A 12,703-nucleotide genomic window follows, 5' to 3' on the forward strand; every position below is an offset into this window, starting at 1 on the left:
TTGTGCTCTCCTTTGATTGGCTGGCGGTGGGTGAATATTTACGGAAGTAGTTGGTGGTTTGAGGGCGCACGGCACAGGCAGCCCGAAGACCTCCCTTGATATGCTAATATGCAGACAGAAGACCATGTTTCATGTCTAAAAACTGATTTGGTAAAATCTTGTGGGACATTTCATATTCTTGTTGGCGTAACGGGAAGCGTTGCAGCCTTGAAACTGCCTCTTTTGGTCTCCCAGCTTCTTCAGCTCTCTGGGGTGAGCTCCTTCATATTTTTTTTTAATCTTAATTCAAAGCCTGCTTTCAGTTGCCATTTCTCCTGTCTTTCTCTGATACTTCTACACTTAGTACAGCACTCTGTAAACGTTTGACCCACTTTAATGATTTAGATTCTTATCCATCAGAGAGGCGTCTGATCATTGTCCTAGCACGACAACGACCCCAAACATACAGCTAGAGGAATAAAGAACTAGATATGGTATGACCACCACAGAGCCCTGATCTCAACATCATGGAGTCAGTCGGATTACATGAAGAAGAGACAGAAGACAGTGAGACGTCTAAATCCACAGAACTGTGGCAAGGCCTCCAAATGCTTGGAACAACATACCTGCCAAGTACCTTGAAAAACTGTGCATTGGTGTACCTGACAGAACTGGTACTGTTTTAAAAGCAAAGGGTGGTCACATCAAATACTGATTTGATTTAGGTTTTTTTTCTGCTTGTTGCATTTTGTATTGATGTGTAAAAGCTATTCATGGAATTATTTTTGACAGCATCATCACTTTACTTTTATTACTGTGGTATCTTGAGGTGCTGATGTGAAGAAGTGATCACCGCTGACACATCTTGCAATCAAAAAGAAGTTTATTTACAAGAAAGAAACAGTGTCAAAAATGCCGAATCCTGGAGCATCTCTGCCAATGTGAGATCTCTCCTTTCCCATCTCACAAATCCCTCTATTTATCTGTCTTATCCCACCTTTGGAATGTGCACTTCTTCCAATAAGAAGAAGCCTTCACCCAAATGGTAGACCACATCTGGTCTACGGCCTCTGGTCTCTGGCCTTTGACCTTTTAGGCCAGCATAAAACCCCCACATCCTGAGTCTCTTGTACCGTATCAAACAGAAAAACCAATGGGTAAAAAGTTTTGCCTCCTAAGGCACATTCCTTAAATTCAACTTACAATAGGTGGTTCAAGGAAACCTTTGACAAAGCCTTAATTGACACCCTTCCTTAACTTAAGAATAAATCATACATAGAAGAAGAACATACAACAATTTAGAATGTTGAAATAGAAGGAAATGAAGTGGATAATACACTACATTACCTAAAACGTTTGCAGAGTACTTTTTATGCCCATACGTACGTTATTAGTTATTTCTCTGCCTGGCAGAGCACTCATGGGCACACATTAGCCACAAGATGGAGATGTTGCAGCTGTTAAGTAACAATACAACCACAGCAACAACATCACAGCAGTACAATCTTCTTATTGTAGTTCTTTTTTTCAGCTACAGTACTGTTGTTATACTCTTAGATATAGTGGTTTTCATTTAAAGCCTCAAAAAGTACAGTGGAATTAAACTAACAGTGGCGCCAGACAGTTGACTCAGCAGACCAGAATTAGCAAAAACTGCATATTAATGAAACACCTAAAAAGTCAGTGTCAGTGGGAAACTAAACAGTATTGAAAATGTTAAGTGTCAGAAAGGAAGGTAAGGTATGACACACACCAATGTATAGATTAAATGTTTTTGCGATGCAGAAAATAAAAGCAGTGTTGTATGTATTAGTGCACTGCTATACAGGGAGACATAGCTATGTTGTATTTGCATAGTAATATAAATAAATTATTTCATATACTTCTAAATTGTATTTATAATAGATAACATGTTACCCTAGACAGAAATATTTATTCTACCAACATGTCCAACTAACAATATGTCTTTCATCTAAGTTAAAATGAAACCCTTTGCTACTCCACAGCTACGTTTGGATGATGCTCCAGGGAGCAGAGGGATAAAATATGAACCAAATAATTGGTGTACTGATTGTTTGTAAAACAACAGTGGACCAGTCATCAGTGTTCAGCATCTGTAGCCACTGTTTGCTTTTAAATTGTTGAAGTGACTGCTTGTTTTTGTGAGGGGAGAAAAGTGGGATGTTGGTCTTAGTAACAACCAGTTTGAGAGATATTTAGCCGTGTAATGATCTGTGATATTTTCAAGGGAAATTCACGATGAGAGAGAGTGAGAGCTTTTATAACTGCAGCTTGGGAATTAAGAAACTCAAACTGGTTATTACACATGGTAATGAATGTATAGTATGATGATAGCAAAGAATAAAATGACGATACAGAGGTTGCAAAAAATGCTGCTGGATACTGGTCATATGTTGCAAAAACATGTTATAGCAGTTGAAACTATAGGCCCAGTGTTATTGCATACATCTAACCACACAGTTCTTTGAGAGTTGCTGAGGTATATGTTAAAGTGTAAGACCCATAAAATGGACAGAGATAGAATGATACGAAAGATAAAGATCCGTCAATTGCCGTTTTTAGGTGTCTTTTTTTCCGTTTTTCAACTCTTCAGCACTGTGGCAAAACTAAAAGGTGCTTGTAAAAAATCCCAATGAATGTCTCTGTCTTGTTTTATGGTTTAGGTCGATGTAAGAGTGATCACTACGGAGCATGCCAAGCACTTCTACAATCCTGCAGAGGTTTCAGTAAAAATCTACAGTGACAAAGATGAGTGGGAGGTAACAATGAATTTTACAAATGTCCTAGTAAACCACTACAGTCTTCTCAAAGTTGGTGCGAATGATAAACAGATGGGATTGTGGAAAATTTCAAAAATGTATATCTGAATGATATGTATTTTTAATAAATTATAAATTAAATTAAATAGATACGCAATATCATAACTTTATAATCCCTTATTTCATGCTCTTGAAATTCAAATTTAAACTAATACCATACTCAAAATCACACTGATTAAATTTAAGTGTGGCATGAGTTGAGTATTCACTTGACAGCTTTCCAGTTGCTGAGCTCATAAGAACTTTGAAACATAAAAACATGATCAAGGGTCAGAAAACATTGAGAAATCCTGGTCTAAAGTATCATGCATTCCAGAATAGGAGTCAGGAAGTAAGCGCCTTTGTTAGTTGTGTGCCTAACAGCATGTCTCTACTCTAGATGTGGACGCAGAGATCTGACCCTGTGCTACACATTGAGCTAAGGCGCTGGGCAGACCTACTTGTCATTGCCCCCCTAGATGCCAACACTCTTGGAAAGGTTGCTAATGGCATTTGTGACAATCTGTTGGTGAGAACATTTGTATCTGATTACTTACGAATTGTTTTGGCAAATAACACTCTCTGTGATTTCTCTGAAATTATTTCCGAGTTGATTTCTATGTTGGCAGACGTGTGTGGTAAGAGCCTGGGATACCAGTCGACCTCTCCTCTTCTGCCCTGCAATGAATACGGCTATGTGGCAACATCCCATTACAGCCCGGCAGGTATCCAGTTTGAAGGAGTTTGGTTATGTGGAAATCCCCTGCATTGCTAAGAAGCTAGTGTGTGGAGATGAAGGTAGGTTTTTGATACCACAAAAAACCTAAGATGTTAAAAAATCTACCAATATTTTCTTTCACCTTTATAAAATCCCACAATGCAGGACCCTGTTGGTTTGACCATAACAATTAGAATACATTCATTATTCACATTTCTATTACATAGATTGTAACTGCATGATAGTCTTTTTAATATAGATGAGCAGAAGATGGCAACAAGTCACACTGCACCCAGATAAATATCTACCCTTGTATAAAAGTTGGATATTTAAGAATTGCAGCAGTTAGTTTATAAAATATGGTTTCCATATGTGTAAGTGGACTGTCGCTGTTGATTTAAAGAGCAACTTATTGAAAATCCTCTTCCTGTGGTTTAACTTCTCACTTTGCTGCTGTGATGTAGAAGTGAGTCGAGGGTGAGTCAGTACATTATATCATCTCTGTTGGGTGTGGTTACGGATGCAGTATAGGGCACACTTTAGTTGCTGCAATATAAAGAGAAATGCTCTAAGAAAGTTTTTGAATGCCCACCCCTTCTTATTTGGAAACTTTTTGTTCTTCTTTTAAGGTGTGCCACCCTTAGATGTGTGTGATAAAAGATATATACTCCCTTGTTTTCATAACCCAGAATCAGTACACCAAGGCTTCCACCTTCATCTGCTACTTGGCAGACAGTCCACCTAATCCTTATGGCCATCCTTGTGGGTGGTGGTGGGTCCCCACAGTAGGGACCCTGCATTGTTGTAGCCTTTGGCAGGCCCAGGCACTAGGCTCCCACCAGTGTGCCCCGGGCAAATGACTTTTCATGAAAGAAGATGTAGGCAGGAGTTTGGATTAGAACCACTGCTCCTTTGCATTGAAAGGCGCCAGTTGAGATGGTTTGAGCCTACTAGGATGCCTGTGGAGGTATTCCAGGCATATTCCACTGGGAGGAGACCATGGTGGCAGACTCAGAACAGAAGATTGGGATGATTATATATCCCCTCTGAGTTAAAAATGCCTCTGGATCCCCCAGAGAAGGACAGGAAGAAGAAGTTGTGAGGTAGAAGGATGCCTTTTGGGAAGTAAACCGTGCACAACAGCTGACCCTACTGAGCTATATCTTTACTAACAGAACTAAAGGAAAGGCCTCTGACTGATAAGAAGAAGCAGTGGGGCATGACCATCACTATTTCACACAGCACATGGGAACCGCAAAGTATTGTAATAAAGACTTAATCTCCTCAACTGCAGAGAAACGAGCAAAATCAAGGCTTACTCTCTATTCTGTAATAACAAAGAGCACTTCCTAGGTACATGTCCTCAGTTTCAGAACAAACATCACTACCGAGCAGGAGACTGCATGAATCATAGGAAACAGCAAATGTGTGGGAGGGCATATGAACCTGTTCAGTATGCTCTGTAAACAGAAAGCCAGATACACACCACTGGTATGTCATCTGGGACATGGGCTAGTGTAAATGTGATCAGTACTGTGTTCACACCATAATAATCAGACTATAGCACACCATTCATACACTGTACCCACCTTACAGATATAGTACGAGCAGTTCTCTGTAGTAATTTCTGGCAGTATACTGTAGAGTCTATTTGTTTAATTGCACTTGTTAGTGTTGTATGTGGACTGTTTTGTATTTGAGTATTTGGCACACCTATTGGTCTGGCATACATTCAGCTTAACATGACTAAACATAAGTCCAATCTTTAGATGTTGTCATAGCAATGCTGCACCTCTCTAACCCTCTTATTTTATGATTGGAAAAAAACCACTTAACATTTTAGTCAGTTTATTATATTGTGCATTTGATTAGAACATGATAAAATTTCATGAGCAACTTTTCATTTCAACCCAATACAAACATATATTGCAAGGGGAGTATCGGCCATAAGAGAGTTGAGTATGATTCCAAGATTTACTGTAATTTAGGCAAAAACCGAGGCTGGTTCATGAACACAGACACTGAAGTAGAGTCCAACAAACATCTTTTTAAATGCCCTGGGGAATCTCCACCTATTGCAGGACTTATTCCCCAGGGCATCCCCTTTTTCATGTAATTAGGGAACTTTCCACCATTATTTCCAGGTTCTTTCCTTTGAGTTAATCATTTATTCCAACTAATCTGATTTGGCATCTATCTAATTGTGTTATTTTCACACACATTGATGTCAGTCCAGGGTCTCCATGGATAATTCGGGTGATTTGTTTTGTTTCACCCGTTCCATGACCCTGGTAGTGACGTGAAAATTATGGAGTCTTCCTTGTGCCTTCCAAGACCTAGGTTTTTCTTAAACCATGATCTAATTTACCATACATGTACATGTCATTAATTAACCAATTACCTTGTGCCACTACATACCTACATCATGAATTACATCCATTTGTGTGCTACCCACACCAGTGACCACATAACACACTTAGTGCACACATCTTAAATGCTAGTCATACATCTTGGCTTGCTTAATACAATATTAGGTCTAAATCTAAAAAAATACCGCAACCTCACCACAGCATACTCGTTAAGCAGAAAGTGTCCTAATTAAGCCGTCTCGACCATTAGTTAGCAAGGACAGTGCTCTATATACCAAAAGTGCAGCTACAGAGGCAGACTGTGTGATAAAACATGACGAGTTACACTTGCCCATGTCTGGGTAACCGTACTTCAATGTATAAATAGCCAGTATGAGAGCACCTCAGCACTCACACAGTCTGATAGTCGGATGATTGTGTTTCACACTTGCAAGTGAATAAAACACAGAGAGATACTCTTCTCTTTGTGAGTCTTTATTATGGGAATTTCCACCACGCCTTCAATGGAACTAAATGTTTTTGTAGCCCTCTGCAGATCATTGCTTCAACACAATCCTGTCTCTGAGCTCTGCAGGAAGTTCCTTCCACCTCATGGCTTGGGTTTGCTCTGCTGTGCATTGTAATGTGTAAGACTTTATACAGACAGGTGTGTGCCTTTCTAAATCATGTCCAATCAATTGAATTTACAACAGGGGGACTAAAATCAAGGTGTAGAAACATCTCAGAAATGATAAAGAGAAATGGGAGGCACCTGAGCTAAATTTCAAGTGTCATAGCAAAGGGTCTGAATACTTATGTCAATGTGATATTTTAGAAAAACAGTATTTTTATGAAGAAAATCATACCAAAATACATGTACATATAGCTTTAAAAAGAATATAAAAGTGATCAATTAACAAAGTCTTAAAAATGTTCAAATGAAAATTTAGAATAACTTCTAATCTCAAAGCCATGCCTTAATAAATTCTCTATTCTTTAAATCTTTTAATTTGACGTAGTTTGCATTAACTGTATAACAAGTCATAGCACATACCAGCTTTCTGACTGCTTTGTCTCATTGATTCCCTGGTTTTGTCTGAACAAAACACTCAGATGACTCAGCACAAATCCAGGTATGCAAACGCTGTGTATGTACAAGGAATATGTTTATTAAAGTGTGTTTTCGTTCGCAAGGGCTTGCAAGATCATTTTAATCAGTGTTTCCAGGCCACTGACTGACAATGCATTCCTCTCGGCAGAGGGTGTTTGTGCAACCAGTGACTCTTCACTTTGTTGCAGGTAAAGGCGCCATGGCAGAAGTATCGACCATTGTCAGTGCTGTCAAACAGTATCTTCAGAAACCAGATGAGTCATCTGAGAAAACATGAACATCACATTGTATTGTACATTCAGCTGACGCCAAAGACCAATAAAAAAAAGAAAAATAAACATGATGAATTGTCTTCAAAATGAGTTTGTGTTTGACCTCTTACTTGATAACTCCTCCTCTTGGGAATGTGGGTGTGCATGGACTGTCATAAACTGGCATCTCTCTGACTCTTCTGTGAGTTTTGTTACACCTGTTGGGGCAGTACAACACACACCTTTAACCTTTGTTTTTGGACTTTGATGATCTCATGGAAGTTTTGGCAAATGTCTGTCTCACATACTGAATGCAAATAAGCATTTTCAGTGTTGGGGGTGAAAGACTATACACATACAATTCAGTATGGACAGACATTTGCCAAAACTTCCATGAGAGCATCAAAGTCCAAAAACAAAGGGTAAAGGTGTATGTGTATAGTCTTTCACCCCCAACACTGAAAATGCTGATTTGCGTTTTTTTCCTTAAAGGAAGTTGGCAAAGAAATGGTGCCTTACTGCCACCCTCTTAGAAAAGGGTGAGGTTGAATGCACAAGCTGTTTGGTAATCCTGGTTAATGATGTGCTCCACTTGGTATTCTAAGAAGAAGCTTTGTTCCTCTGAATTTGATTTATTTTCTGATTAATGCAGGTAAACAAACAATACAGCTGTGGTTATACTGAGCATATTATTGTGTTATGTCAAATTACCATATGAATACAGTTCAAATACTTCACCTGCTTAAAAATGTGTAATCCCCAGGCTGTTATCAGAATGGGATAAATACTGTATCACAGGTAGAAGGTGAAAGAAAGTTGAGTTAAAAATGTCATTTTCATTTTATAAGAAAAATAAATCATTAAACGCATGTGCTTATCAAGTCATCAATTCTACTGTGAACAACATTTTCTTATTTGAGTCAGTAGTAGCTGTCATGATGGTGCCTATGGGGTTAATTATGTGAGACAACGCAGCGGAAAGTCTTTTCCCACAAGGCAGTTTGACAGACTGGCTTTACTGCAGGCAGCGACACATGAAACTGTCAGTTGAGGTAGGGATGCCTCAGACTCGGTGACCATTAGCAAACATACACTTTTAAAAGAGCCACAAAAGGGGTGGTAGATGTTCCAAAGTGCATTGCACCAAATGCTTTTTCACCATGACTGAAAGTATCAAAGGTAAAAGAGTGATGAAACCCACAGTTCACATTAGAGTTAGACATGTTTATCTTTGTTAAAACCCTCTATCTCCTAACAAAGTGTAACGCACCAGTCTGGATTTTGTCGAGGAAGCAAACTAGACAATGGTTTGTTTATATAATATTGGTGAGCAGAAGCAGACTTGAACAACTGTCTTACTTGTAACAAACTGGAAGGGACTGAACCTTGTAGGTGGTAACACTGGAGGTTTGTCTCCTCTGCAACATAAGGAAACATTGCACACACATTTTAGTCTAGTTCAAGATATGAATACTCAAACATTGTCACCCACAGACCAAAACCCCATGACAAGAACATGACTGCAAAACAGATTCACATTCACAAACACCATCTAAATTAGTGCTGTTAGTATGAAGTAGATCATTAAAATTATTCTTTCTTATAGTCATATAGCTTTTATGGCACAAAACATAAAAGTTTTCCTGATCAAATCTATCGTTGGTGAATCGTTAATACAGTGAATCCATCCTTTATAACAAACATGTAGACATGTGTACTGCTCATGTTTTGTTTTTTTCTCCATACTTTTCCAGATATGTTTTATCTTGGTTTATCTTCGTTCCCACCAAATCCAAGGGAAGCGGGGGGGGAATTTGGTTTGCAAATAACATTATTACTGTTGAGTAGTCAAGGTTGCAGCACATGGAGCCATGTGAATGGCTCTTCAAATGAGAAGAATCCTTCCCTGAGCCATAACTTGTCTTGCTGCTATTGGCTGCAGTGTTTTGTTAATGAGGCCACAGGCACATTACATCAGCCACACCGTTGAGGGGAGTGTCACTGCAGCCTTGACAGCGCTGTGGGAGTGTGCAGCCTGCAGGTGCGCCCGAAGGGAATAAACACCATGTTCTCAGAGCTATGGTCAAATCACCAAAACTGCAGATAGGCTGTAGGCAGAGTCAGTGTGAACTAATCAAAGCTTTGCTTTTCAAGACTAAACATACCGCTCTTATCTACTGCCACTTAATTTCCTGTTTATCAAAAGATGTTTATTTCAAGAAGTGTCTGAACAGTGTCACAAATAATATCATCATACTCTCAGCTCTATCAGATCTCTTTGTTTTGTGTTGTGAATCACATGAATACTGTTGAAAATGAAGGCTAACAAAGCTAAACATAAAAGATGATAAAGCTGTAAGTCTGCAAGAGACAAGAGATACAGCATACCAGCTCAACACAAAACAATCACAATGCAAAACTCAACACTGGTTTATTTCCCATGCAATTAAATTAAATGATTGTCTCAACTGGTTTGTCACTGTCATTACAATTCCAGCCTCAACCTAAAGGAGTAACTCGGGTAGTAGCTTAATTTAACTAACACCTATCAGGTCATCTCATTGCAATTAAAAGGCCTAAAAACAGAACCATACGACCAGCAAGCAAGAGCAACACATCTAAAATGACTAAAATCAATATCAGGAAGTAAAAGACACATCTGATTGGAAAGTTTTAAAATCTTAGAGGGAAGTGGGATAATCTATAGCTCGAGGGGAGTTTGCAGTTTATTCTATATGAAAAGCGCAATTGTCAAATGTAAAAATAGTTCAGCCATGGTTAGTGCATACATATACATATGCATACTATATGTTATTGTTAATGGATTGTGAGGCAGTTTGAAAACTTTTTGGGAGATTTAGTTAGACCTTGAATGTGCTATGATCAACTGTTAAGTTAACTTGCTGAAGGTTAAGTTAAATATTACCTTCAGTGGGACCATGGAGTTTAGTATTAGTAGATTTGTTAATTCCACTGAACTCTAGATGGAAAGCTGCAGTGGAGTGACTGAAAATGAAATATAAGTGTGTATTACCAGAGCAGCAAATGATTCAAAAAAGCAATGTCAGCTATCCACATTGCTCAATGCATACTTTTCACAGTGAGTATTGTCTACAGTACACGGTGAAAGCTTTGGATGTCAAATATGCATTACGCCTATATGATATCTCCTTCTCTGTGATAACGTGTGCACGCACAGGTGCACATGCATCTCATGTGTCTGATGCAACTCCTGCAGTCTCTAGGCTCAACGTGGAGCTTCTGGCCTCCAGGGATGTTCAACCAGGTTTCATCAGAAACTACATCCTGAGAGATCAGCTGCTCTGCTCCCTGTGTCACCACAACTCACTTTATTGACTCTCAGACGTTTAAAAGAGGTAAACACCTCGTAGATTCACTCAGGAGCAAGTAGGAATTTATGAAGTGCATTTCTCTCACATGGGTTGACATATTGTACTTTATATGGTCATAATGTTCTGTGTACTTTCTATACATATTGTCCCGTATGTTACACAAAAAGCAATTATGAAGTTGTGTCTCTGCCATTAGATATGTCATGTGAGTATATCTGAGAATTTACAATTAACTGACCAATAAAAGCCCCTTGAAATTTATATCCAACTTTTTGCACAGCCGCCTGTAAAAAAATTAACTGACCCAGATTTTTACTACTCAGTTTTACTACAACCACTCATTGTTCATATCCAGGATACGAACCCACTGAACAGAAAATGCTACCCATGTTGTTAGCCCCAGGGAAAGACAAACCCTTCTTTGAGCTCATTTGTTTACCCTATGAACGGTTAGAATTATCTGCAAAGTGTTTGCCATGAATTATTATGTATTTATGTAGATTAGACACTTAATATGAGGAAGTTTCACAGAGAGAGATAATCTTCAACAAAATGGTGCTGCCAACTCTGCATATACTACTGATAGTTGTAAGTATCAGGAAATAAGAGGCAGCAGGTTATTTTAAATGAAACAGATAATCAAATCGTCCCCCCATTCTGTATAATCATTCACCGACTTATCTACTACAGGTCCATGGGGGTGTTTAAGGGAGGATGAGAATATCTGGCCCTTTCCTACAGTTTTCTGTCTGTGAATGCCGGACTGCTGTGTCTATGTCTGTTTTCCTTTCCAGTTTAGAAACCCATTTCTAACAACTGACTACAATACTGTATGTGTTTAATGCATCATTTGCCTTCCATGTTTGAACATCTGTGTTGGTGTACCCATATGGCATACTGTTAGCCCCTTGATGCCCTGTGTTGGCTAGCCTTAAGCTGTAATGTCATGGTAACTGGAAATGGGGGAGATGTGAGAGCGCTCCGTGGGGAGGCTTCCCTGCCTCCTCTCCTCAGTCAAACCCCTCGATGAGCATCTCTTTACCTGCGAGGCCACAGGGACTGATGGAAGCCACCAACTTGTCGAGACTAAACTGTGGCAGCCCCGCAGGACACACAAATTAGGCTCCAACTCACGGGTGAGGAGGGACCGGTATGATGCAAGTGCAACAAGAGATGAACTCATTCAGAGGGTAAATCAAGTGGAAGAATTCAGATTGATGATGATGTTGGATTGTCTGTATCTCACCATGATGGTCTTATTATAGTACCGGCCATGCTGCTAAGTCGAATATCACTACTTTACTAGCACTATTACAGTGTAAAGTAATTGTATGTCACTGCTGTTGGACAAACTTAAATGTGGGACGTGGTCGATGAGAAGAGGTAAAACCAAAAAGCAGTCTGACTGAGATAATGACTGACCTGATTTCAACTTTAGTCAACTGAGGTCAACCATTAACTACATTAGGATGAGGTCAACAAATGGTGAATCTGTACCAGAGCTTTCCTTCACAGAAGAATTTTGCCCACACAGACAATTTATATGTTATGCTCATCCTTAACTGCTTTTACTTTACTTTTTTTTCTAACATTAGACAGCACTGTACCTGTCATATAGCAAAACTGACTGTGGTGTTTATACAAGGGAAACACGTGATCATGCTGTCACCAGGCTACCATGAAATTCATTTTCTTGTTGCAGATATCGTTACAAATGTGTACTCCTAATCCTTGATTTTGTCTGTGCCTAGTTCTTCATCTAAAGCTATATGCAAAAGGGGGCTATGCTATACATGAGTCTGTACTTACTGTATGTAGTTTACTTTAATGTAAAAGTGCAGTGGGATAACTTAAATCTAAATCTTAAGCAACAAATAAAAGGATGTGTATTTTGTTCCATGCAGGGGAACCCTAGACGAGAGTTATGAACTATACATGAACTCTGGACAGGAGCCACAGTCACGTTTCACAGTAAAATCTCAAGGATTGCTCTTGACTCTGTCTGCTGTAGTTGCTTAAGTGTTAGATATTTTTCTTGAAAGAAGCTAAAAGTTAAAGTGTTACTTATTCCATGAAGGGAAAACAAGAGCTCTTTAAAAAAAAAAAAAAAAGGGAGGTGGGGGG

At 39.1% G+C, this 12,703-nt stretch overlaps 1 protein-coding gene across 3 annotated transcripts; it reads left to right on the forward strand.

The window, feature by feature from the left end:
* Positions 1-37: 37 nt before the first annotated feature.
* On the forward strand, positions 38-7,318 carry ppcdc (phosphopantothenoylcysteine decarboxylase). 3 transcript variants are annotated; one of them, XM_056388330.1, is made up of 5 exons: positions 38-252; positions 2,664-2,759; positions 3,199-3,327; positions 3,428-3,596; positions 7,164-7,318. In XM_056388330.1, exons 1-5 carry the CDS (start codon positions 109-111, stop codon positions 7,250-7,252), a joined length of 627 nt encoding a protein of 208 aa, XP_056244305.1. In that variant the 5' UTR covers positions 38-108; the 3' UTR covers positions 7,253-7,318. The 3 variants fall into 3 exon arrangements, with proteins under 3 accessions (XP_056244305.1, XP_056244304.1, XP_056244306.1); XM_056388329.1 differs by lacking the exon at positions 7,164-7,318 and adding an exon at positions 6,411-7,157; XM_056388331.1 differs by lacking the exon at positions 7,164-7,318 and adding an exon at positions 4,437-6,404 and having other exon boundaries at positions 3,428-3,598.
* Positions 7,319-12,703: the final 5,385 nt, after the last annotated feature.

The sequence above is a fragment of the Seriola aureovittata genome, chromosome 10 (assembly GCF_021018895.1).
Source record: "Seriola aureovittata isolate HTS-2021-v1 ecotype China chromosome 10, ASM2101889v1, whole genome shotgun sequence".
NCBI classification, from domain to species: Eukaryota; Metazoa; Chordata; class Actinopteri; order Carangiformes; family Carangidae; genus Seriola; species Seriola aureovittata.

Bases quoted from the DNA above. Each gene is read 5' to 3' on its own strand.
- ppcdc (XM_056388329.1), top strand. From the start codon at position 109: ATGCAGACAGAAGACCATGTTTCATGTCTAAAAACTGATTTGGTAAAA. The intron at 253-2,663 runs GTGAGCTCCTTC...TTTATGGTTTAG, and splicing joins AGCTTCTTCAGCTCTCTGGG to GTCGATGTAAGAGTGATCAC. The intron at 2,760-3,198 runs GTAACAATGAAT...TCTCTACTCTAG, and splicing joins GTGACAAAGATGAGTGGGAG to ATGTGGACGCAGAGATCTGA.